The 26,546-nt window shown below is 41.5% G+C and overlaps 1 protein-coding gene across 2 annotated transcripts; it reads left to right on the top strand.

Annotated features, from left to right (window-relative positions):
- Positions 1-1,244: 1,244 nt before the first annotated feature.
- Positions 1,245-20,952, top strand: LOC112034688 (protein SRG1). Of its 2 annotated transcripts, none has more exons than XM_065772341.1 (2): positions 1,245-1,986; positions 20,255-20,952. In XM_065772341.1, the coding sequence occupies exons 1-2, from the start codon at positions 1,427-1,429 to the stop codon at positions 20,844-20,846; spliced, it is 1,152 nt and encodes a 383-aa protein (XP_065628413.1). In that variant the 5' UTR covers positions 1,245-1,426; the 3' UTR covers positions 20,847-20,952. The 2 variants fall into 2 exon arrangements, with proteins under 2 accessions (XP_065628413.1, XP_023923277.1); XM_024067509.2 differs by having other exon boundaries at positions 1,249-1,986; positions 20,276-20,952.
- The last annotated feature ends 5,594 nt before the right edge of the window (positions 20,953-26,546 follow it).

The raw sequence follows: 26,546 nt of genomic DNA, 5'->3' as shown, positions 1-26,546 counted from the left end.
GTAGATGGTGCGACCTTTGTGAAGCAGAAGGCAGCAGGGGTTGGGGTAATAATACAGGATGATCAAGGATGGGTTATAGCTACTTTAAGCAAGAAGATTCCAGCACCATTAGGAGCGGTCAAGACTGAAGCAAAGGTGTTTGAAGTAGGGATACAGTTTGCGAAGAATACAGGCATTCAAGACTTTATATTGGAGGGCAACTTGCTTACTATCTACCGTGCACAGGCTGGCTTAATGCTACCTCCAACTACTGCAGATTCTGTGGTGAAAGGCATGTAGTCCTTTTGTGGAGAGTTTCATCAAGGGTCAAGGGAATAGGTTAGTCATTTTTTAGCTAAACATGCCAAGAGAATTGTTGATTACTTTATTTGGATGGAAAATAACCCTTGTTTCTTGGAACAAGAAGATTCCAGCACCATTAGAAGCGGTCGAGACTGAAGCGAAGGCGTTTGAAGCAGGGATACAATTTGCGAAGAATATAGGCATTCAAGACTTTATATTGGAGGGCGACTTGCTTACTATCTATCATGCACTGGCTAGCTTAACACTTCCTCCAACTACTGTGGATTCTGTGGTGAAAGGCTTGTAGTCCTTTTGTGGAGAGTTTTGTCAGGGGTCAAGGGAATAGGTTAGCTCATTTTTTAGCTAAACATGCCAAGAGAATTGTTGATTATTTTATTTGGATGGAAAAGAACCCTTGTTTCTTGGAACAAGAAGATTCCAGCACCATTAGGAGTGGTCGAGACTGAAGCAAAGGCGTTTGAAGCAGGGATATAGTTTGCGAAGAATATAGGCATTCAAGACTCTATATTGGAGGGCAACTTGCTTACTATCTATCGCGCACTGGCTGGCTTAACGCTACCTCCAACTACTATGGATTCTGTGGTGAAAGGCTTGTAGTCCTTTTGTGGAGAGTTTTGTCAGGGGTCAAGGGAATAGGTTAGCTCATTTTTTTACTAAACATGCCAAGAGAATTGTTGATTATTTTATTTGGATGGAAAAGAACCCTTGTTTCTTGGAACAAGCTATTTTCCATGATATATCTTCTTTTATTGCTAATTAATAAAGTCGCAATCTTCTCATAAAAAAATAAAAAATAAAAGAATAAAAAGAAAGAATGTAGGCACCCCCTTTTTTTTTTTCTTTGAGATAAAGAGAATGCAGACACTTGTCCCACAAAGAATATAACTTCTCAACCAAAACGCTGACTTTTATGACCCAATTTTTATTTTAACCCACGCGCGCGGACCACAGCCCATATATGGATGAATTGTCAGCCGTGCCTAAAGTAGCTCTCTGCCACAACTAAATTTGTCCTCTTATCTCACTACTAACCAAATATACATACACACACAGGCTTAGGCTCTCTGCCACACACACACACACACAGGCTTAGGCTTCTGGTTCCCAATTCCTAAAGAAACACATGGAGGAGGAAGATAAAGGTTACTTCCATGAAGCTAGCTTCATAGACAAAGAAGGCCAATTAAGAACCTCAAAGGTTCCAGTGGTGCAGGAACTAGCACGCCAACTCCAAGGGCTCAACCACTTGCCAGATAAGTTCAAAAGGGTACATCCCGATCACCAACCAGTCACACCCTCTGTCGCCCTCCCAATTCCAACCATAAATATGGCCAAGTTAAGGTTGGTAGCTGAGCCTCAGCCCAAGGTTCGAGCCCAAGAGCTAGCCAAGCTAGCCAGTGCTGCCAAAGAGTGGGGCATGTTTCTAATTATGGACCATGGTGTACCCTCTAATGTTTTGCATGGTGTTAAGGATGTAGTGAAAGGGTTCTTTGGGTTGCCCTTTGAAGAGAAAAAAGCAAGTGTTGGATCTTATGCCAGTGTTGAAAACATGGGTTATGGCCGGAATTTTGTCAAGTCGGAAGATCAGCCGTTGGATTGGATTGATCGGCTGACCATGAAAGCAGCACCTGAAGGAGCATCTGAAGGACTCCATGTTTGGCCTCAAAAACCAACAAATTTCAGGTATTTTCCACAGAACACGTGCATGCTTTTGTCTTGGTGTGCAACTTGTACCGACAAGTAGTTCCTATTATCCTCCAAAATAATTTAGACACAATAATGGCCTGCCTGGCAAAAAAAAAAAAAAAAAAACCTTGCATATAATAAAAATAGCCTTTACTTTTTATATATATATTTGTTTATATATGATTTCTTAAAATTTCTTTTTCTTTTTCTTTTTCTTTTTTTGTAAGTACTATTTTTTTTTTTTTTTTGGAAACCCGACCCAATCAATTTTCATTAATTTAAAGCATTAGCATCCAAATACAAAGCATCCACCGCAGGTGGGGGATCTTCCTCCAACCAAACAATATCATCATCAATTAATCTAGCAAATCTAGCCAAAGCATGAGCGACCCCATTAGCAGTATGCCTAACACAATTAATCGAAATAGATCTAAAACCCGCAGCCAAGCACCAAATATCCTCATAAATTAATCCAAGCCTGGAAAGATTCAGTTGAGCCTGGGAAACCGTCAGCATCACCAACACACTATCACCTTCCAAAATAATTTCCATGAAGCCCGTGTCTATTGCTAACTCGAGAGCTTTACGACATGCAAGCACTTCCACCTCTTCACTGTCCCGAACAGCACCACTCTTCACAGCCAAAGCAGCTATTACTTCACCCTTTTCATTTCTAATCACAGCCCCATAACCCGAAGCAGCTCCCTCGTCAAAGCAAGCACAATCAAAATTCAGTTTGAAGCAATTACCCATCGAAGACTGCCATACCTGTTGTGACACAGACAGAATCGGAGCTGAAACACGCAGCTGGTCTTGTGCCTCTGTGAACTCTCTCAAATACTCTAATGCTTGCTGAGATGACCTTGAAGGATGCTGGAATACACCCCCATACAAGGTTGTGTTGCGCTGATTCCATATCTACTAACAGGTGACCCAAAACAGATCTCATTCCTCCCTTGAAAGTCTCATCATTAAACTTGCAACTAGCTGCAGAAAATCGGTCTGCACAGTACCTGATTTTTGAAGTCAAGTTAAACTCCCAGCCCAAACATCTTATGCCGCCCCACATCCCCACAACACATGCAAAACCGATTCCTCTTCAAGCTGACAAGAACTACACCATGGCAGAATATTCAGGCATGCACGCCATGAAAAATTTTTAATCTTGTTAGGAACATTAGCCTGCCAGACACGTGACCAGAATGCCCCATTCATTCCTTGCGTCGAAGACTCCCCAAGGTTGCTCTCTTCCATCTGTAGCTGTTTTGCCACATAATATCCAGACTTCACTATATAGTTTCCCTTTTTTGAAGTAGACTAGACCACCACATCTTGCACCACTCACCTGCTCAAAGGCACTTGGAGAATAGCATCTGCATCAAATGGATGGAACATTACCCTAATACGTTCTTTGCCCCACTGGTGATTCGGCCCAGCAATTAAATCCAAGACCCTCCACTCCCAAATCTCCTCCTCAGGTTGAAAAAGATTTTTTTTTTTTGTTGGTTGGTTAGGCAGCCAACAATCCTTTAAAACCCAAATAGAAGCTCCATTACCCACTCTCCAATAACATCCTTTCTTCAAAATTGGTTGAGCCGTTAACAAACTCCTCCACACATAGGAACTATTTTGACAATCCTTCGCCTCAAGGAAATCACACCTCAAAAAATATTTTATCTTGAAACAACTATACAGAAGAGAGTTTTTATCCTGCAATAACAGCCATCCCTATTTTGCTAGCATGGCTAAATTAAATAATCGTAAGTCTCTGAAACCCATTCCACCCTCTTTCTTTGACAGTGTTAAAAAACTCCAATTTTTTCAGTGTATTTTCCTCTCCTCCCCAATTTGTCCCCACCAAAATCTAACACACATAGCATCCAACTCATCATATAATTTCCCAAGTAGCTAAAAAAAACCCATGGAATACGTAGGAATGGATTGAGCCACAGCTTTGATGAGAACCTCCTTGCCAGCCCGAGAGAGCAACTTCCCCTTCCATCCTTGCATTTTTTTCCACACCCGCTCCTTAATAAAACCAAAAGTGTCATATTTCCGTCTTCCTATCAAAGTAGGCGGCCCTAGATAAGTATCAAACTTCTCGACTTCCTTTACCTTTAATTTATCAATTATCCATGCTTTCTGTTCCCCAGACACATTACTACTAAAATAGACATAAGACTTCTCCAGATTTATGCATTGGCCAGAAGCTTCAGCATATAGCTGTAAAGTATTAGAAACAACCTGCACTTCATTTTTATTAGCCTGACAAAAAAATCAAAGAATCATCAGCAAAAAGCAGATTAGTTACAGATGGGGCACGTTTGCATACTGCCACACCATGCAACCTCCCTTCAGATTCAGCCTTAGCAAGGAGTGACATAAACCCTTCAGCACATATTAGAAATAAATAAAGGAACAAAGGATCACCTTGTCGTATACCCCTAGTAGGCACAATATTCCCATAGGCCTTGCCATTAATTCGGAATGAAAAAGAGGGTGTAGAGACACAACTCATAACCCTATCCACCCAAACCTCCGGAAACCCCAGTTTAATCATCATGCCTTTAAGAAATTCCCACTCCACCCTATCATAGGCCTTATTGACATCCAATTTAAGAGCTAAAGCCCCCTTCTTCCCCTTTTTCCTAATATGCATGGCATGCAGAGTCTCATAGGCTACTAATACATTATCTGTAATAAGGCGTCCCTGTACAAAAGCACTTTGAGTAGGAGAAATAATATGTGGCAATATCAACTTTAGTCTATTTGCCAAAACTTTTGTAATAATTTTATATATCACATTACATAGACTAATAGGTCTAAAATCTGCCATTTTTTCCGGTTTCTTTACTTTAGGGATCAACACAATATGAGTATAATTAATATCAGACACCATATGACCAGTATGGAGAAAATCTAACACAGCCTCAGTCACTTCATTACCAATAATATGCCAAAATTTTTGATAAAAAAGTGCATTCATACCATCAAGTCCAGGAGCCTTTGTTGGTCCCATCTGGAACAACGCTGCTTTCACTTCTTCACTACTATACGGCCTGGACAGCACCTCCAGCATATCATCAATTATTTTTCTGTCAACTGTATTAAGGCATTCCTCCATTCTGTCACAAGTACCTGCTCTAAAGATATTCATGAAATACTCTGATGCCACCTCCGCCACTTCATCCACCTCCTCCACCCACACCCCATTAGCATTCTTCATTCCCTCAATAAAATTCCGACGCCTTCGTTAGGATGCTTTGGAATGAAAAAATTTAGTGTTTCTATCCCCATATTTTAATCAAGACACTCAGGACCTCTGACACCAAAAAATCTCTTGCTTAAGCATTAAATCATCCAATTGTTTACTCACATCGAGAAATTCCCTTAGGCTATCCTCAGTCATCTCCTCTGCATTCAGCACTTCCAGTTTCTTTTGTAATCTTTTGATTTCTTCTGTTTCAGGTTTAGTCTTTGATGAACCCCACGCATTCAAATCAGCCCCACAGCCTTGGATTCGATCCATAACACCTCTCAAAACCAAACTGCCCTGCCCACCTTTTGTCCACGCCTCATGCTCAACTTCCTCACAATCATCCCACATCAACTTACTCTCCTCAAACTGAAAACCAACAGCCCCCCTTCCCCTAAGCCTCTTGTCATTCATAGTTTTCAACAAAATAGGAATATGATCAGAAGTATGGCTAACCAAGTGAGAAACCGAACTAGAAGGGAACTTTTCAATCCAATCTTTGTCAGCAACAGCTCTATCTAATCATTGTTTTGTGTGGGCTGATCTTGGCCTCTGGTTTGTCCAAGTAAATTTATGCCCAGTAAAACCCAAATCTGTCAATTCACAATTCTCCAAAGCAACTCGAAAATCCTCCATCTAATTATGATAAGGTGCATAGACACTTTGTTTTTCCAATGCGTGAAGTATGGCATTGAAATCTCCAATACAACACCATGGACCCTGAACAAAAGACTTTAAATGAGTTAAAAGTTCCCACGACTTCCGCTTTTCAATTGCCTCAGGCCATCCATAAAACCCTATGAGATACCATACAAAACCATCATTCTCCACCACCTTAGCCAAAATATGGTTATCAGTAAAATTAATAACATCTAAAGTCACCTCCTCCTTCCAAAGCAAAGCCAATCCTCCACCCGAATTAGGCTTTTTCACAATTAATTTATTTTTAAAAGGTACATCACCACAATGCTTCTCAAAACCACTTTGATCCAACCTGGTTTCCATTAAGAAGCATACATCGGGAACTTGTTCCCTCACTAATTTGTGAAGGCTTTGAACTGTCCAAAGGTTCCCAAGCCCTTGGCAGTTCCAACTTAAAAGTCTCATTGCTCTCGGCAAGGGTGTTACAACACCCCGCCACTTCAGTAATAAATAAATCTTCACAAACCTTCCCTTTTTTCCCAATATTCTTATCTACCTCTACCTCCCCATCAAATTCCATTATCAGGTTATTTCTTTTCCCCAAAATAGATTTAGCTCCCTCTTTTATTATTCCCACAGGCCCAACCTCCATTCGAACTAATCCGGTCCATGTAGAGAGCTTTCTAGTGTTATTCAGCCCAACCACAACATTACTGACCTGCACGTGCTCAGTAAGAGATTTTGGCGCCACCTCAGAGCTTTCATGTAAGCACGGTTTCTGCCCTCCCAATAAAGAATCAAAGTCACCACCTCCCTTCTCCACACCTCCACTCCCTTGATTCTCAGCAAAGTTTTCGCGGTCAGCCCAATCCCCCACTTCCAGAAGCACCCCTCTCTCCGTCTATAACCGTTTTGGTGTGTTACCTCCCTTCCCCACCACCATTGGCTCCCACCTCTTCCCTATTCTGTGAAACTGACTGGCCATTACTGTCACCCTTCTTCCCTCCATGCAAATCATCCTCTGTTACTTCTCTCTACTGTGGTGATCTCGTTTTGCCTCCCAATGCCTTCAGCCAATCTCCATAACCACATTCAACCTCAGCCCTAGATTTTGTTTTACTGAAATACTGAGCACAAAACCAGAGTTCATGCCCAAGTATTCCACAGTAGTGACAGAATATAGGCAGCCGCTCATACTTGAAATCCACCCAATATTTCTTCCCCTCTGAACTAGCCAAAAAAGCTCCCCACCGTATCTCTTTTTCCAGTGGAAGAGCCACCTTAACCCACATAAAAAAATTCTGACTGTCATTGTTACGTCGCCTCTCAACCCCCAAAACCCTCCCTAACCGGTTCCCTACCTCCTCCGGTACCCAGGCAAATCTCATCTCAAAAGGTGCCCCCCATATTTGTATCCAAAGAGCTATTGTATCAAACTTGACATTCATTGCCGTCATCCCCAACTTCCATCTTGTTAAGAGTAGAGCTCGATTATCAAAACTCCATAAACCTCTGATATAGACTCTATTCAACTCAAATTCAGATCTAAACTTAAACTGAAACAAGTTAGAGCCGACTTCCACAGCTTGTACACCATCCTCCAATCCCCAAGCTTTTTTAAGTGTTGTCAAAGCTGCTCTTTTATTAAAGGGTTTGCAAGTTAAAAACTTCCCAATAAGACTCAAGGCACAGCTCTCCAATTCTTCTTGCTGACCTTCATCTGATATATTAATCGTCTCTTCTTCATCCAAGGTTAACTTCATCTTCTCTAGGATCTGTGAGACATCATCTGCCATGTTTGTGAACTCCACGGTAGAAAAAACAACAGCAAAAAGAAAAGCAAAAAGCAGCCCCGTAGGAAACCCTAGGGAAGGAAGTCTCATGGAAAACGAGAGAAAGAAGCTCCTAAAAAATAGGATTTGTAAGTACTATTATACTTTAACAAATTTTCATTAAAAAAAAAAAAAAAAAACTAAATTGACCATATAATTCAATTGGATGGACCATCATCACTTCTCTAGAAGATTTTTCCTAAAATATTCGGTTTTTTTAAATTAATGAAAATGGCATGAATAATTTAGATTGAAGGATATGAAGATCTCAACATTATCTTCTTACTTATGTTTGGAAAGATTCTCTAATATATCTATAAAAAGAAAAAAATTCTCTAGTAGATTTAATAACTCATCAATATTATTCCTATAATTTAAAATTATTTATAATTTTAAGAAAATTTCTTTTGAGTAAAAATATAAAAGCTTTTTTTTTAAGGAAAGTAAAAAAAAAATAAAAGCTAATATCATTGTTTGCTGTAGAAACTACAAATAAACCTGTGGGGGTAGAAACCCAAAGCTACTCAATGGGCCTGGGGCACCATGTCGAGGAGTATTATATTTCCAAGGAGCAATAGTTGGTTGGAACGGCCCATCTGAAGGCAGGAAGTCCAAAAGTAGAAGGGGAGTACCGTCCGAAGAGGCCACCACTGGTCCGAAGATGTCTTACTCCTCGGTCACAAATAACCTTGATCAATCAAGCATGTGGAAGGTCTAAATGATCTTTCTAGCAATCCCAATGATAATGACAAGTTCTGGGTAGGTCTGGAGATGATCAGAACTAAAAAATATCTAAAGGAAAAGTTGCTACCACCGCATTTAATGCACTGCAACAGCTTTTCTGGCCACATTTATGTGGAGAAGACCCCTGAACAGTGCAACCTCAGCTACCGCCACTCACAAAGAACTAAAGGGGACACATGACGTGACATGCACTTGAGTGGATATGCAGATGAAGAACAGGTGGACGGTGGAGATGATGGAAAAGGGTGCTATATAAAGAAGAAGGGTCCCTGATAATGGGGACGGGAGAAAAAGGAAGAAAAGCTTTACTATAGCTATGAATGTTGTATTTACTGTTCACTTAATAAAACATCTCTTCGGACATTCATTCAGGGAGTTTTTCAAGCATTATTTCATGTTATCATCACTGCAAGTAACCTAGCCAACTATTGTTTAATTCATAACCAGCCCAGCTCTTTCGCCCACTCTCTACAAATTCATTGTCCTGGGTTCGTTGGGCCTTTAACCCATATCTTTTAGGCTTGGGCTATAAACGCAAACCCTACAATTGGCGCCGTCTGTGGGAAGAGCTTGTGCAAGGGTGAAGACAACAGTAGGTGATGGCTGGACACGGTCAACAAGAAGCGAAGTCTAGGGCATCTCAGCACGTGGACCATTTTCTCAACCTAGAGTGAAGACAAAACCGCGAGGGTAGCGTACACACCGTGCCCCCTAGTCAGAACCAATCACATGGCGGGAGTCGCATGTCCCATGCAGAGAAGAACCGAGATTTGCAACGGGAGATTGAAAAGCTAAAAAGGGAGTTACGCCATGCAAAGAGGAAACAGGCTTCCTCGTATTCTGATGAGGACCCTGATGACGAGCCGGACGTCACTTATCAACATAAATCCAGGACACCAGCCAGCAAGTCCTATACCTATGAAGAGGAATCTCATCGCAAGGGGCAACGCAGAAGTCCATCACGTGGAGACGTGGGAAACGATGCCATGAGCAGGGCTCTAAACCAGATTTCTAGGTCACCCTTCACGCGCAGGATTGAAGAGGCGAGACTTCCTCGGCGCTTTAACCAACCAACGTTCACCATCTACAACGGTAAAATAGACCCCATGGAACACGTGAGTCATTTTAACCAAAGGATGGCTGTCTACTCCAGGGACGAGGCGCTGATGTGTAAGGTTTTCCCTTCTAGTCTTGGGCCAGTTGCCATGATGTGGTTCGATGGGCTGAACCCAAATTCCATCAACTCTTTCAAAGAGCTCACCCAAGCTTTTGGTTCACGTTTTGTCACCTGCCGAAGAGTGGCCCGACCTTTGTCTTCCCTGCTGTCTTTGAGCATGCAAGAAGGAGAAAAACTGAAGGTGTATTCGGACAGATATTGGGAGATGTTTAATGACATGGAGGGCAATTTTGATGCAATGGCCCTAGAAACGTTTAAGCTCGGCCTCCCTACCGATCATGGTTTAAGGATATCCTTCTCTGGTAAACCCGTTACTAGCATGCGTTAGCTAATGGACCGCATTGAGAAGTATAAGAGAGTTGAAGAAGACCAACAACAAGGAAAAGGCAAGGAGAAGGTTATCTCCCAGGAGAGGAGGGATTTCAGGTCGGATCGATACACCAACAGCAAACCGAGGAGAGATTTTCCTGCGTAGTCAAGAGCAGCCAACCCCCAGACTTTCAACACCGTATACAGAGATCCAGTCCATCAAGTTTTAGAAAAGGTCAAGAACGAGCCGTTCTTCAAGTGGCCGAACAAGATGGTAGGGAATCCTGATAGAGGTAATCGCAATCTCTACTGCCAATACCACCAGGATCATGGACACACGACTGAGGACTGCAGGAGTTTGTGGGTTCATTTGGACCAACTAGTCGGTGAAGGGAAACTGCGACATCTCTTACATCACACCAGTGGCCGAGGAGGTCCGATGAGTGCGGAGTCCCGGAAGGATGATCCTTTAAAACCCCCTTTGGGTACTATCAATGTTATCTTTGCAGCCCCAGAGAGAATAGGATCCTGGCCATCCAAGGTCATGTAGGTGGATCGGTTACCTGCAGGGGAATCTGGCCAAGGTCCGAAGAGGTGTAAACTGGATGATCAACTAGTTTTAGGTTTCTCGGACGCGGACAAGGTGGGCACTGTCCAACCTCATGATGATGCGTTGGTCGTCACCCTCAGAATTGGGGGGTATGATGTGAAACGAGTGATGGTTGACCAAGGCAGCGCTGCAGAAATAATGTACCCTGATCTCTACAGGGGGCTGAACCTCAAACTTAGTGACTTAACACCATATAGTTCTCCGCTGATCAGTTTCGAAGGAAGAGTGGTTACCCCAAAGGGCCAAATACGACTACCTGTGCAGACTGGCTCAAAGGTGGTGGAGGTGGATTTCATAGTTATGGACGTTTTTTCACCCTATACGGCAATTGTAGCCAGACCTTGGCTTCATGCGCTTGGGGCGGTTTCTTCCACCTTACATCAGAAAATCAAATACCCATCTGAAGGCCAGGTTTGCGAAATCCGGGGGGATCAATCCGTAGCTAGACAATGCTTGGTGGCTGCCATTCAACATGGGCCAAGAGCCGAGTCATCAACCAGAGCTGAAAAGGGCTTATAGCAACCAAAGCATCGATTATTGCCCACTGAAGATCTAGACAAGGGTGCAGGGTGCGAAGATTTAACAAAAGTCGTCATTGGGGATGATCTCGAAAGATTCTTTCAAGTCGGATCTCAGTTACCTTTGCAGGAAAAAGAAGAGTTAGTGCGACTTCTTAAGGAGAATCTCGACGTATTCGCCTGGAACGCTTATGAAGCCCCAGGGGTGGATCTGGAATTTATATGCCACCATTTGAAAGTAAACCCCATGATTACCCCTAAGAAGCAGCCTCTTCGGCGTCCATCGAGGGAACACGCTGAAGCAGTCAAAAAAGAAGTAGTAAAGCTCAAACAAGCTGGAGCTATTAAAGAGGTTTTCTAGCCAGAATGGTTGTCAAATACTGTGGTGGTGAGGAAGAAGAGCGGGAAATGGCGAGTATGTGTGGACTTCACTGACTTAAATAAGGCATGCCCTAAAGATCCATTTCCCATGCCAAAAATCGATCGGCTGGTAGATGCCACTGTCGGACACTCCCGAATGAGCTTCTTGGACGCATTCCAAGGCTATCATCAAATACCCTTAGCCCTGGAAGACCAGGAGAAGACTGCTTTTGTGACTCCCATGGGTAACTACCACTATAAAGTGATGCCATTCAGTTTGAAAAATGCGGGTTCTACTTACCAAAGGATGATGACGAGGATGTTTGAACCACAGCTGGGAAGAAATATTGAGATCTACATAGATGACATGGTGGTGAAGAGCAAAGTGGTGGCCGAGCATGTGAAAGATCTAGAAAGTACCTTTGAAGTTCTCCGGAAATACAAGCTACGCTTGAACGCTTCTAAATGCTCATTTAGTGTGGGATCAGGCGAGTATCTAGGATATATGATGACTCACAAGGGAATTGAGGTCAACCCTGATCAGATAAGGGCCATCAATAAGTTGCAAGCTCCTCAGAATCCCAAGGAGGTTCAGAAACTGACAGGGATGACGGCAGCCCTAAATCGATTTATCTCTTGATCAGCGGATAGGTGTCGGCCCTTCTTTTCCTTGATTAACAAGTGGAAAGGATTCGAGTGGACAAAAGAGTGTGCTGTGGCCTTCCAATAGTTAAAAGATTATCTAGCTTGACCACCAATCATGTCCAGCCTTGAGCCCGACGAGGTCTTGTTCGCGTATATCGCTGTAGCTACCCATGCTGTAAGCTTGGTACTGATCCGAGCAGATGGCGGTGTGCAAAAACCCGTTTATTGTGTAAGCAAGTCGCTGCATGAAGCCAAGGTCCGTTATTTACCATTGGAAAAGGCTATTCTAGCAGTGATGCTCGGTACACGAAAGCTCCCACATTATTTTCAAGCTCATACAGTCGTCGTTCTCACCCAGCTTCTGCTCAGAGCTATACTCCGAAGTGTAGACTATACTGGAAGAATTGCAAAATGGAGGACGATCCTAGGGGCTTTTGATATCAAGTATATACCACGCACCTCGGTCAAGGGCCAGGTGCTTGCTGATTTGGTAGCCGAGTTCACGGAGCCCCGATTAGAAGAGGTAAAGTTGACATCAGACATGGATGAAAAATCGGTTGGTATGATCTCTCACCAAGGCCCTTCCCATTGGGAGGCGTATATGGATGGTGCTGCAAACCAGAAAGGCTCTGGAGTGGGGCTAGTGCTGATATCCCCCGAGGGAATCATCATTGAGAAAGCATTAAGGCTGGACTTCTCGGCAACAAACAATGAGGCGGCGGAATACGAAGCCTTACTGATAGGGATGAGTATGGTCCAAAAGATGGGGGGAAAGGCAGTAAAGTTATTCTCGGATTCAAGGTTGATTGTGGGTCAAGTACAGGGGGAGTTTGAGGCAAAGGATGAAAGAATGCGGGGATACTTGAGCCAAGTTAAACATCTGCAGTCAGGGTTCGAATCTTTCAGCTTGCTGCATATTCCTAGGAATGGTAACTCACACGCTGACTCCTTGGCCACTCTAGCCACCTCTTCGGCACAGGATTTGCCAAGAGTTATCCTCGTCGAGGACTTGCATAAACCCACCGAAGCAGGAAAAGAAGTAGTTCAAGTACATCAAGTCAGGGCTGGACCCAGTTGGATGGACCTTTTGGTTAAGTTTCTAAAGGAAGATATCTTGCCTGAAGAGAAGGGAGAAGCCGATAAAATTCGAAGGAAAGCAGCCAGATTCCGGTTGTCTAAAGATCAGAAACTATACAAACGTTCCTATTTAGGACCGTACTTGTTGTGCATGCATCCTGAAAATGCTGAGCTATTATTAGAGGAACTGCATGAAGGAACCTGCGGAAGCCACACTAGAGGTAGGTCCTTGGCTCACCGAGCCATCACTCAAGGTTATTGGTGGCTAAACATGCAAAAAGAAGCCCTAGATTATGTTAAAAAGTGTAATCAGTGTCAACGATTTGCCCCACACATTCATCAGCCAGGGGGGACCCTCAACCCACTATCCAACCCATGGCCTTTCGCCCAATGGGGCTTGGATATCGTGGGACCATTCCCTAAGGCTGCAGGAAACAAGAAATATCTGCTGGTCGGCACTGACTACTTCACCATGTAGGTCGAGGCAGAACCTCTTGCCAACATCCGAGACGTAGACGTGCAAAGGTTTGTATGGAAGAGTATAGTTACTCGATTTGGAGTCCCATGTATTCTCATCTCGGATAATGGCCTACAGTTTGATAGCAAAGCTTTTAGGAGTTATTGTAGCGAACTGGGGATCATGAATAGATACTCCACCCCAACTTATCCCCAGGGTAATGGCCAGGCCAAAGCTGTCAACAAAGTCATTGTGAATGGCTTGAAAAAGAGATTAGATGACGCAAAGGGTAAATGGGTAGAAGAATTGCCACATGTGCTTTAGGCTTACAGAACTACTCCGCGCAGGTCTACTGGAGAGACCCCCTTCTCAATGACCTACGGGGCTGAAGCTGTCATACCTTTGGAAACTGGATTCCCGACGTTGAGAACGAGCTCGTTTAGTCCGACAGGTAACAATGAGTAGCTAGAGAAAAGTTTGGACCTAATTGATGAAAGGAGGGAAAACGCAATGGTCCGATTAGTGCATTACCAACAAAAGCTTAGACAGGGCTACGACGCCAACGTAAGGCTCAGACCTCTGGAACCTGGTGATCTGGTACTAAGAAAGGTGGTTGGCACTGCAAAGAACCCAGCTTGGGGAAAATTAGGGCCTAATTGGGAAGGGCCATATCGTATTACTTCAAGGGCTGGCATCGGGGCATATTTCCTTGAAGACCTGGACAATCATGTGATACCACGCCCATGGAATGTAAATAACCTCAAAAGGTATTATTATTAATCAAATTTTTCTTTTAATCAGCATATCAACCTGTTACGATTTATGTAAGTGTTTAAACTTAAATCCATTCATGCCTGTAGTCCTTGGACCAGATGATATGGGTTAGTTAGCACTCTGTTACGATTTCTTTAAGTGTTTAAACTTAAATCCATTCATGCCTGTAGTCCTCGAACTAGATGATATGTGTTAGTTAGCACTCTGTTACGATTTCTTTAAGTGTTTAAACTTAAATCCATTTATGCCTGTAGTCCTCGGACCAAATGATATGGGTTAGTTAGCACTCTGTTACGATCTCTTTAAGTGTTTAAACTTAAACCCATTCATGCCTGTAGTCCTCGGACCAGATGATATGGGTTAGTTAGCACTCCGTTACAATTTTCTTAAGTGTTTAAATTTAAACTCATTCATGCCTATAGTCCTTGGACCAGATGATTTGGGTTGGTTGGCACCCCCTTACAGTTCTCCTAAGCATTACAACTTAAGCTCGTTCATAGCTTGTTAGTAAGTTTTATACTAGCGGATTCTCTTAGCACTAATTTTTGCTTACATCTTCTACATGATATGATGAATGAGTTTGGCTATATTGTCATCTCAATTAAAAGTAACAGTCATGTGCAGCAATAACGAGTCATAAAGAATGTAACAGGAGACACAATAAATAAAAGCAAAAGAGTTTTCATTAATTAAAAAGGGGACAAGTTTACAAAATCCTCACCAAACAGAAGAAAATATATTAAATACAAAATAAGAAACCCCTAAGTCCCTAGGTTTTCCTCTGAGAGACCGAAGGATCAGCAGCTTGGTCTTTGGACTCTAGGAGGGTCTTCTTCTCCGTCAAAGCTTTGCCCTTGTCCTGAAGAGCTTCAACAGGCTCGTCGGACCGACCAGGTTCCTTGGCAACCTCGAGGCTAGCTGGGGAGAGTTCGCCGATTATGGTTTACTCCGAAGCCTCAGGAAGCTGTGTAAGAGGAGGAGGATCAGACCCTAGGAGCACTTGGATTTCAGGGTCGTAATAAACGCTCCCAGGTAACCTCAAGTCGGAATCGAGGGGGACTCCAGCTGCGTCCAGTGCCTTTTGCCAAGTTACATCACAGTAATCTCAGGCAACTACGGCAAATTGCTCTGTAAGCTGGTTCCCAACCTCTTCTACCCCCAGCTGGTAGGCTGCCTTCCTCTCAGCCTCAACTGCCTCCTTTGCCAGCCGAGCATTCTCCTCAGCCACTTGGACATTCTCCCTGGCTTTCTGAAGCTCGGCCTGGAGACCCTTCACTAGCTCCCTTTCGGTCGCCAGGTTAATCTCTGACATGTTCAATTGTTTGCGCTGTTCCTCGGCCTGGGTCTCGACGTTTTTAAGGCCAGCCTTAAGGTTGTCCCTCTGCCTAGTCACAGCTTTATGTTGCTCTGACATCCGAGCATACTCCTCCTTCAGCTGGCCAAGAGCTTTCTCCGCCTCGGATTGAGACTGGGTTGCTACTTGGGCCTCGAGGTAGGACTTCTTGTTCCATTCCTCAGCCATGTAGATTTGCTGAGTAATCTGCATGACAACATTTTCAGCATAAGGCGAAGAAAGGAAGCAAAGCAAATTAAAAATAGAACCTGAATTAAAAGAGTGAGTTCATTTACTATGGCTATATCCCTCTTAAGGGATAAGAAGAGTTCCTGCTGGTTAAAGCGCCTGTAGGACTCCATATCATGAGGGAGGAGGAGTGGCTGCTGTAAGGCCTCAGCAACATATCCTGCCCTTCCCCCATCGTAATTCTTGAAGGATGTATCCCAAGGAATGGGAGTGCCATCCAACTCTAGCCGTGGGGACCAGTTGCGAGGTCCTCCTCCTCGGCGGATCTCAGCGCCGACGACCTCGTCGCGGCTCTTAGTGGAAGAGGGCCTTTTGCCTCGGTCTCTCGCCGTCTTCTGTTGCTTATTCACTTTTGGTGGCACCCCCACCTCCCTCTCTTCAGGCTCGAGGGGCCTCTTCTTCTGTAGGTTCGGCATGGGCTTCAAGCCGAGTTCAGGAGCTTGGGGAGGCACTGGAGGCAGGGTCTCTACTGGTTGAAAGGTGCCAGCGCCCTTTTGCTCAGCCTTTTGGCCCCTATTCCTCATTAGACGTTTCAAATCCGCCATGTCGTCGTCCAAAGAATCGTCAGGAAGGGCAATTATTAAAAGTGGGTGGACGCTGGACTGCCTGTCACCTTCTTCCTCAGCGTCCGAGACCTCTACCACTTGATTTGCCCCTGAAGCTTCCCCCCCGAAGTGGAACTTGTCTATTTGTTCTTCTAGCGAGGAGGTGGAGGAGCCAACCTTTTCACCCTCAACCTCTGGTCCGAGGGGAACTTGCTGGAGTGGCTGGACGAGAGGGGGTATACCCTGAGGGTTTGGGTGTGGCACGGGTGGAAGCTCGTGCGGTGCCAAAAAACCCTTCCACGAGACGTCAATACGATTGAGACGGTGATCTCCCTGAGTTATCGCGTTGCCGACCGGTTGGAAGTCCTTTGGCTTTGCTTTATACCCTAGGATGAGGGGAGCCGATCGGAGTTGTCCGTCCTCGCTTACAAAGATCTCTGACCGTAATAAAAATTTAAGCGCGGCGACATTGGTGAGGCTGAGCAGAGAAGATATGTTTCTTTTATCTGTCACAAGTCACAGGAGAGCTTTGTCAGAAACTGGGAAATAGCAACACAAGAATCAAAAACTGTTAAAAGACAAAGATCTTGAGCCTATGGTTAGTGTGCCTAAGACTAATGTGTCCCACCTGGCTCTCTTGGCTTGGTCAGACAGTGAGGGCCGTCATGCCACGCGCCCAAGATGATCACATAGTCATCCTTAATCCCTTTATTGGATTTGGAAAGGCAGGAAATGAGCCTAACAATGTCGGACCGGGATTTTAAATAATATCCCACCCCTTGCTGGCTGTGGAACTCATACATGTGCACCACGTCGAGCCAAGTGAGCCTCAGTCCTAGGTGGCAGTTAAGGTCCTCAATTGCTCCTAAGATCCTAAACATATTAGGTGCACATTGCCAAGGGGTAATCCTATGGTTTCGAAGGTAGCTAGTGGTGATAGGGGCCATAGGAATTGTCATCCCTCCTTCTAGGAAGGCGATGATAGGAATCACGACTTCCCCCGTCTTCCGATCAGTTAGTATTTTCTCCGAAGGGCAATACCTCACACCCACGTTGGGAGGTATATGGTATGTGGCCCTAAACTTCTCCAACTGGGCAGGGCTATCTACCAAATACTCAAGTTTACCCATCACTCCTTAATGAAAAAATGGAGGTACGATGTAGCAGTGAGGAAATAGATGCTCAAAAGGAAAAAAGGACAGCCGAAGAGCAAAATGAAGGATTGAGATGATGAGAACTTACAGGAACTGAACTAGAGACCGATCTCTGAACTCTGGGAATGATTCTTGAAAACTCTGGGAAGGATTAAAATTGGCGATTGGAAGAGCTCGAAGCGTTTGTATGCTTGTTCTTGTGGGATGGTCTGAGAGTTGCAAAGTAAGGAAGAAACGTCTACCTCTGAGATTTTATACGAGGTCAAACGAAGGGGCAGAAGTTATTTCGCCCAAATCCCGAGGAAGAACCCCGTCCGTTGGATCAATAGCCCACCGTTGGATGCCAAGGACAAGACGCCCCCTGGAGTAATTAATGTAGCGCTTTAGGAATACGGAAAACAACGGCAGCAATGATGGAGCGCGCGCATCTATACCTATACACGTGCCAGGACGAATTTTTGTCTGTTTTTAAGCTTTAACTCCATGACAAGTCAAAATCCCACTTTTTCTCTTCGGATGAGAGGGAAAAATTAAGATTTTGAGGGGCTATTGTGAGGGTAGAAACCTAGAGCTACTCAATGGGCCTAGGGCACCATGTCGAGGAGTATTATATTTCCGATGAGCAATAATTGGTTGGAACGGCCTATTTGAAGGCAGAAAGCCCAGAAGTAGAGGGGGAGTACCGTCCGAAGAGGCTACCACTGGTCCGAAGATGTCTTACTCCTCGGTCACAAATAACCTTGATCAATCAAGCGTGTGGAAGGTCCAAATGATCTTCCTAGCAATTCCAATGATAATGATAAGTTCTGGGTAGGTCTGGAGATGATCAGAACTAAAAAATATCTAAAGGAAAAGCTGCTACCACCGTATTTAATGCACTGCAACAGTTTTTCTGGCCACATTTATGTGGAGAAGACTCCTGAACAGTGCAACCTCAGCTACCGCCACTCACAAAGAACTAAAGGGGACACATGACGTGACGTGCACTTGAGTGGATACGCAGATGAAGAACAAGTGGACGGTGGAGATGATGAAAAAGGGTGCTATATAAAGAAGAAGGGTCCCTGATAATGGGGACGTGAGAAAAAGGAAGAAAAGTTTTACTGTAGCTCTGAATGTTGTATTTACTGTTCACTTAATAAAACATCTCTTCGGACATTCATTCAGGGAGTTGTTCAAGCATTACTTCATATTATCATCACTACAAGTAACCTGGCCAACCATTGTTTAATTCATAACCAACCCAGCTCTTTCGCCCACTCTCTACAAATTCATTGTCCTGGGTTCGTTGGGCCTTTAACCCATATCTTTTGGGCTTGGGCTACAAACGTAGCTCCTACAAAACCTTTAAAAAAATCATTCATAAGCTCAGCCCAAAATTAACAGCCTGCAAATGAAGCTCACCTGATGCAAATATTGGTTTGGGAGTTTCGGGGTATATATAATAACATATAACTTCTAGGAAAATACTGGGGAGAGGAAGGTGGAGTTCAAAATATGAGAACAATCAAATTTAATTATGATTTAGACCCCAAGTTTTAAATTACAGCTTAGTCAATTTTAGCCTAATCTAACAATTTGGTCCAAATTAAAGTAAACATTAATGATAACATAAATATGAATAAACATATAAAATGGACAACCCACAAAAAATTATAACACACAATGTGTTATTGAAAAGAAAAAACTGAGTACAAAACATAAAAACATCTCTCACTATCGAAAACAATCCACTAAAATAGATAGTTACCTATATACTCAAGCATTCATCCAAATTCGCAATTATGCTCCAATTGCAACTTCAAGCCTCCATGGCTGATTTTGGGTTGCTCCAATGGTTCCCAAACACCAATCAACTCATACAACTCTGAGGTAGTGATGAATGTGATGGTCTTTATCTCCTCTATTAGTATGTGGCTATGTAGAGAAGGCGAAGGTAGAGAGAAATGGGTAATTAAACTAACATTTAATTTGGCTCTCTAACACTTCAATTAGGATCGGAATTTTTTAGTATCAAATTTCGTGGTAAATGGGGCTTAAATAGATGGGCAAAGGGCTAGCATAGCAGAGAAATTCGTAACTAATTACTCTCATGTGTTGGCATTTTCATTTAACAATTGTTTGCAAAGTATCAAACAAATCCATTAGAATAACTATTTTTCAAAATCTGATTTCGCCAGACACTTTTGCTTGTTCACCCAGCGAAATCTTTCAATATGCACTTCAATCTCCAACTTTTTTTTTGAAGATACTTCAATCTCCAACTTGAAACCACTTGAACCCAATACAAAATTAATCCCACCACAAGTATTGAAATACAATGCAAAAATAATATTAAAAAAATACATCTAAAAATGTCATAAATTTTGCCAACAATCTAAAGGTCCTTACATAAAGCACCACAAAGGACATTATTATCATTGGACCATCATTTCAACCTTGAAAATAGAATAAAATTAGTATTTGAAACCACTTTTTTAATATATTAGCACACACATATTCATTTATAATTGCTAATAAAAATAAAATAAATCTTCACATGCACATTTGTCCTCTAATCCTCTCACAAGTCACAACAATTAGTGACATTATATATAATGACAGGCAAGCCATAGAACTATACGTCAGGGAAGCAAGAAAGGTGTTGGATGACTTGCTTGAAGTCCTTGCCGAATCATTATCACTAGAAAGACATGTTTTTATCCAACAGTTCGACACTAATGAGAGTGAAATCAATGTGAGAGTGAACTACTACCCACCATGTCCTAGGCCTGACCAAACCCTGGGCCTCACACCACACACAGATGCAAGTGCTCTCACTATCTTAATGGAATTTGACACCTCTGGTGGACTCCAAGTACTCAAGGACCAAAAATGGCTCCCCGTGAAGTGGCCACGGGACACATTGCTAGTGAATGTGGGAGACATGCTAGAGATTATGAGCAATGGGAGGTTACAGAGTCCATGGCATAGGGTTGTGACCCAAATGGATGTTGAGCGATTCTCAGTTGCTTTGTTCTACAACCCAGCCTCCTTAGCTGAGATTGTGCCTGTAAGGAATACAACGATGAAGAATGAGAGTTACAAGAACGTAGTTGTGGGGGATTATCTGCAGCACTTTTATAAGATCAGTCCCACAACTGAGAAAGTAGCAATCAAGTTCGCCAAAGCTTGACATGGCTTACAATGGCCCACATATATGTAGACTCTAATTTCAGTTTTTCGATGATGTTTTTGACTTTTTTCATCAATGTATTAAGCAATGACTTTTTTTTTTTTAATGCATGATTTAATTAAACAAAAAAACCACAAACATCCTTTCCCAACTCTTTCAAAACCGAAAGAGAGGGGAAAAAATTTTTATTACAAAAAACAAAAGACCTATTTGTAAAAGCAAATTTGTTACATTGAGGTAAGGTAATGTGAGTGACACTATTTGCCTCTCTTCTAACCCAGCTAAATGCACATAAGTCAAAACAATGACTAATCTCATGTGCATTGCTCAACAGTGCATAAATAGACCACTCAACAATAGACAAACCTAAATAGGAAGGAATTCCACACATATATATACTTAGATTAAGTTAGAGTAGAATTTTTATCTTATATTTAAAATAAAAATAAAATAAAATAAAAAGACAAAACTTAGGTACAGTACCTTAGATGCTATTCCTTAAGTTCCTCTTAAGATTCTACCATGTAGTTACTTAAATAAAAAAATATACTTCCTTCCGTGAAAAAAAATCTACATGGCAAAATCTTACCTAAGGAACAGCACCTAAATATTGTACATAAGTCTTACCCAAAAAATATATATGATTATTGGTCATCAATGCATGAATCGCTTTTATTAGAATATATTTTATTTAATTAGATACTAATTAGTCATTTATATTGATAAAAGGCTCAAAGTAATGGCTACGTACCAAATTAAATGAGGAAATTTCTTTTTTTTTTTAATCTTTTGAGTGCCTGAGTAGATAATCAATGGATTACTACCACAATTTTTTTTTTTTTAATTTACAATTTTTGTTTGTTTGTTTGAATAACAATAATTTTTTTGGAGTGTACGTAGTGTAATTCTGCTGTTATCTTTTTATTCCTTAGTGAATTTAATTTTGTTTTTCCATTGGGAATATAAAATTACTAATGCATTTCTTTTTAGTTTAAAATAGCAATTTTATTCAAACATTAAAAAGATTACATAATGTCATCATCCTCTGTCAATATATTGACTACAGGAATTAAAAAAGAATGACAATGGTCCATCCAAACTTTATTGGACTGTGAAAGTGCATATTGGGCTAAGGTTCTAGCACCACCCATTCTATATAGAAAAATATGGCCTTGCTTCCCCCCCCCCCCCCTCCCCCCCCCCCCCCCCCCCCCCTTGGGACACAGCTTACTTTCTGTCTATTGTCAAAACAATGCGGACAAGTGTTTGATTTTCACACATGTTTGAATCGCGTCAGCTCCAGTGCACTAAAGCCAAGCCTTACCTCCCCTTTTTTAACATCTTTAACATGGTCAACATTTGCTTCTACTTTTTTTTTAATGTAGACAATTGGCTGTTCTAGTTTCAAGGAAAAAGTTTTGGTCCAAGTTGGTAACCTAAATAAACCTAATAGTACCATATATAGTGTGAGAAAAGTTAATGGATTCCTTAAGGGCATTGGTTTAATAATTATTTTTAAAAATTTTTTTATGGAAAAAGAAAAAGGTAATTAACTTTTTTGACAATTTTTTATATTTCTCATGAAAGTGGTATTAAAATTTTTCTGAAATTATCCATTAACAAATACCTTAAGGACATCCGTTTACTGGACCCATATGGAGTAGTATTTAATAAAATAAAAGTATTAGGCTTTTGTTAGGATTTTCTCATGTATTGTTATTTGTTAGGTTTTAAGTTTGCAATTTAATAACAATGTAATAATTTATGAGTCCATAATATGTCATACAATGTTCAGGAATGAAGTATAAAGATCTATATTAAAGAAGTTGTTATGTTAGGATTTCAACTTTCATTCGATCGAACTCAAGATTTAATTATGAATTTTTTTTTTTTTTTTGTATTTAAAATCTAGTAAGGAATTTCACTACAAATTCAATTGTTATAAAATTGTAAGCCTTTATTTTAAAATAAGGAATCTTGTTAACACCGTAACAAGCCATATAAGAGCATTTACATTGGTGGTTGTAAAACCACTAAAAAGTCATTTTAGCACCTCAAACTATAAAAATCATGTTACATCTAAATTGCTACAGTAAGTAAAAGGCTTTCTCTCATTTATTTCTTATTCTTCAAAACATTTTATAAAACACTTTGAAGTGCTTGGCACTCGCTCTCCTTATGAAATGTGCTCTCTCTCTCTCTCTCTCTCTCTCTCTCTCTCTCTCTCTCTCTTATTTGGTTGTGCTTTTCCTTCTTCTTTTTTTCATTTTTAATAATGTGTCTTTGGATGTGTTTTTTTATTTTCTTTTTTTAGTATTGCTTGTTATTTATTCCTACATGGTTCCCTTTAATTGTCCCAAACTTAAATTTAATACTCATATATAAATATATTTTCTAGGTAGATGTTGTCAATCAAAGGGGTCAAGTGTTTTGATATATCCATTGGTCGCATACATATATCTTCTGTCATATCATTTTCTTTTTAGACATTGTTTCCATATACTATTCGTACTCCTTCAACCCTGTTAGGACATATGTGTTTTCACTTATTAAGAACATATGTCACTTATTTATGTAAATTGGCTAATCCTTTGACAAAACGTACTCTACTTGTAATTGGGTAGTTCTAAGTGTTTTTAATACTTCAAGAAACAAGGTTTCAAGGTCAAGTGTTGAAATCATCAAGCCTGTCCAAGAAAAAGCAAGCTGAAGTGCAATTTCATTAAAGCTCGACACCTGCTCAATAGCTACCTCGACACCTACTATCTGTCGAGATTTAAAATTTCAGATTTTCTGATCTGATTTTCTTGGGATCCATGAATATGTTTTTGGGCCTTCTTTTCTCCAAACCCAAAACATATAAAAGGATTGTTTTAAGAGCTGTCAAGTGTGACACAAGTTGCAAATTGATTGAGCAATCTCTGTTCAAGCAAATAGTGATCAAAAGACGAAGTTCTTGACCTAGTTCATCTTCCTTCAAGAATTTGCTGTGTATTTGCACCAAAAGGTTTTGTAACCAAGCATTTTCCTGCTATTCATCGTATAGGATGAACTGAAGAACTTTGCAGTTAACCTTTCTTCCTTAAGTTGGTGTTCTAAAGTCACGTACTGGGATCCGCGCATTGGTTAGTCACGTACTTGGAAGCCGTGCATCAAAGGTGGGAACTGTTGCTACAAATCAAGTCCAATTAGGTATTGGGGTAAGGGTTCAACTGTAGGTTGGTAAGGTACTTGGGATTCCTTTACTTGTAACCGCTTGATTTGATAATAGTGGAGTTTTGGCAGTAGTGACTTGAAAATCACCCGGTGGGGTTTTTGTCACGAGATTTTTCCCCATTCGTAAACAAATCACCATGTCATTTAATTTCCACTGCATATTTAGTTTTTGGTGATTTTTTTGTGCTTCCACGCAATTGCATGATAAATTGATTAATTAATAACTTGGCTAATTAATTAATTGGTTTTATCACAAAGGGTCATTCAGTTTATGGCCTATCAAGTGGTATCAGAGCGGGCATACTCTGATTAGGTTTAATCGTTACTGTGTGATCCATTGACCCCTGTTTGTCATGGATAGAGGACAGTCATTAATCATACCTCCTTTATTTGATGGCACTAACTATGCATACTGGAAAGTACGCATAAGAGCTTTCTTGTAGTCTTTAGATGAGAAGGTGTGGCAAGCTGTAAAGATTGGCTAGACTAAGCCAAAAGAAGAGCCGGCCAATTGGGATGATGTAAAGATCAAGGCGGCTAACTTCAACAGCAGAGCGCTAAATGCCCTATTTAGCGCAGTCACCAATGAGGAGTTCAAGAAGATATCCTCAACTGAAACTGCTAAGGAGGCTTGGACCATCCTCCAGACAACCTATGAAGGAACAAAGGCTGTCAAAGATTCAAAACTTCAGAGGCTCACTACTAGCATTGAAGAAATTAAGATGAAGGAGAATGAATCGTTTGATGAGTTCTATGCCAAGCTAAGGACATAGTGAACTCAGCCTTCAATCTTGGGGAAACCATCCCTGAACCCAAGGTTGTAAGGAAGGTGTTCAGATCTCTACCTAAGAGATTCCATGCCAAGATTACGACAATAGAAGAATCAAAGGATATTGACAAGATTCCTTTGACTGAGCTGGTTGGAAACTTGCAGACCTATGAGCTAGGACTCTCCAGGATTGGCAAAATCGGTAAAAGCAAGAGCATGGCCTTGAAGGCGAAGAGCAGTGATACAGATGAGTCTTCCGATGACGAAGATTCTAAGATGAAGTCCTACATTACAAGGCAGTTCAAGAAGTTTATGAAGAATGCCAATGGGAGGAATTTTGACAAGGACCGCAGACAATCCAGTTCTTCTCAATTCAAGAGTCAAGACAAAGGGAAGAAGGATGTTAAGGATGGCGATCAGTACACTGTTCCTGCAGGACCAAAGTGCTTTGGATGTCATGGATTCGGTCACATGAAGCATGAATGCCCAACATATCTCAAGAGCATTGGGAAGAGTAAGGCACTTGCTGCAACCTTGAGTGACACTGAGCCTGAAGATGATTCCGACACTGAGGATGATGGAATCTTAAATGCCTTCACTGCCACAGTCAATCCTACTAAGGGGATTGTTGAAGAAGTGGATGAAGAAGAAGAATTGGTGGAGTCCAAATTTGAGAAGATGGATGATCAAGATGATATCCACTCAGCCTATGAGAAGCTTTACAAGCTCTCTGAGAAGCATGAGAAATTATATAGGCTGGCCACCAAGGAGCTTAGTGATGTGGAACTTGAACGTGAAGAGTCCACAAAGGTTGATGAGGCAAATCAAACTATTAGAGCACTGAGGTTTGAGAACAACTTTTTGGCCGAGAAGACCAAAAAGCTTGAAGCTGAGCTGTTTCAAGTTAGAGCTCAATTGGAGAGGACTTCAAGTGCAAAACTTGATGAGATGCTTGGAAATCAGAAATCTGCTTCAGATCGAACTGGCTTGGGGTATGGTCTTTCTTTCTCTAATACTGCTTCCACTAGCAATACTGTTTTTGTTTCTCCTGCTAATAACACTGAAATTGAGAACACTGATGTCAAAATTGAATTAGCTAGTGAGAACTTAGACAAGGGTAAATCTATCTTAGGAGCACCCCCTAAGCAAGATAAGAAAGATGCTAAAAACCCTAGGACTAGGAAGGCTAACTCTCAAAAGCCTAAACAAAAGAAGCAACATCTCTATCATCATTGTGGAGCTGCCGATCATACTCGACCAAATTGCTATAAGTGGTTAGCCACTCAACAGAGCAATGGCATGATAGCATCAGGAAGCCAAAATCAGCTTCAATCCTCTCTTGCTCCTCTTGGAGATATTCTAAAAGCCCTCATGTTTCTTTTTAACTTGAACGGTTTCAATTCTTCCCCCTCACCATCGGTTCAAGGATTCAATCAAAGGAAAAGTTCTTCCAAGGTGTGGAAGAAAAAGGATTCTAAGTGATTTCATCACTTTCTTTTTCCCTTCTTGTTTTTTTTTTTTTCTTTTTTTGTTGCATTACTTGTGTGTTTTGCATTTTTGTTGAGTCAGTCTAGTTTTATGCTTTGCTTTGTTTAACATGTTTTGTGTGTTTACTTTCAGTTTTGTTTATTTGTTTTTAATATAAAAATAAATAAAAAATGAAAAATCAGAAAAATACAAAAACAGTGTGTGTTTTGTGTAATTTGGTACTTGTT

The sequence above is a fragment of the Quercus suber genome, unplaced genomic scaffold (assembly GCF_002906115.3).
Source record: "Quercus suber isolate HL8 unplaced genomic scaffold, Cork oak 2.0 scaffold_57, whole genome shotgun sequence".
Taxonomy (NCBI): Eukaryota; Viridiplantae; Streptophyta; class Magnoliopsida; order Fagales; family Fagaceae; genus Quercus; species Quercus suber.
The sequence above is the reverse complement of the archived record's forward strand: the minus strand, read 5'-3'. Positions and strand labels throughout refer to the sequence as shown.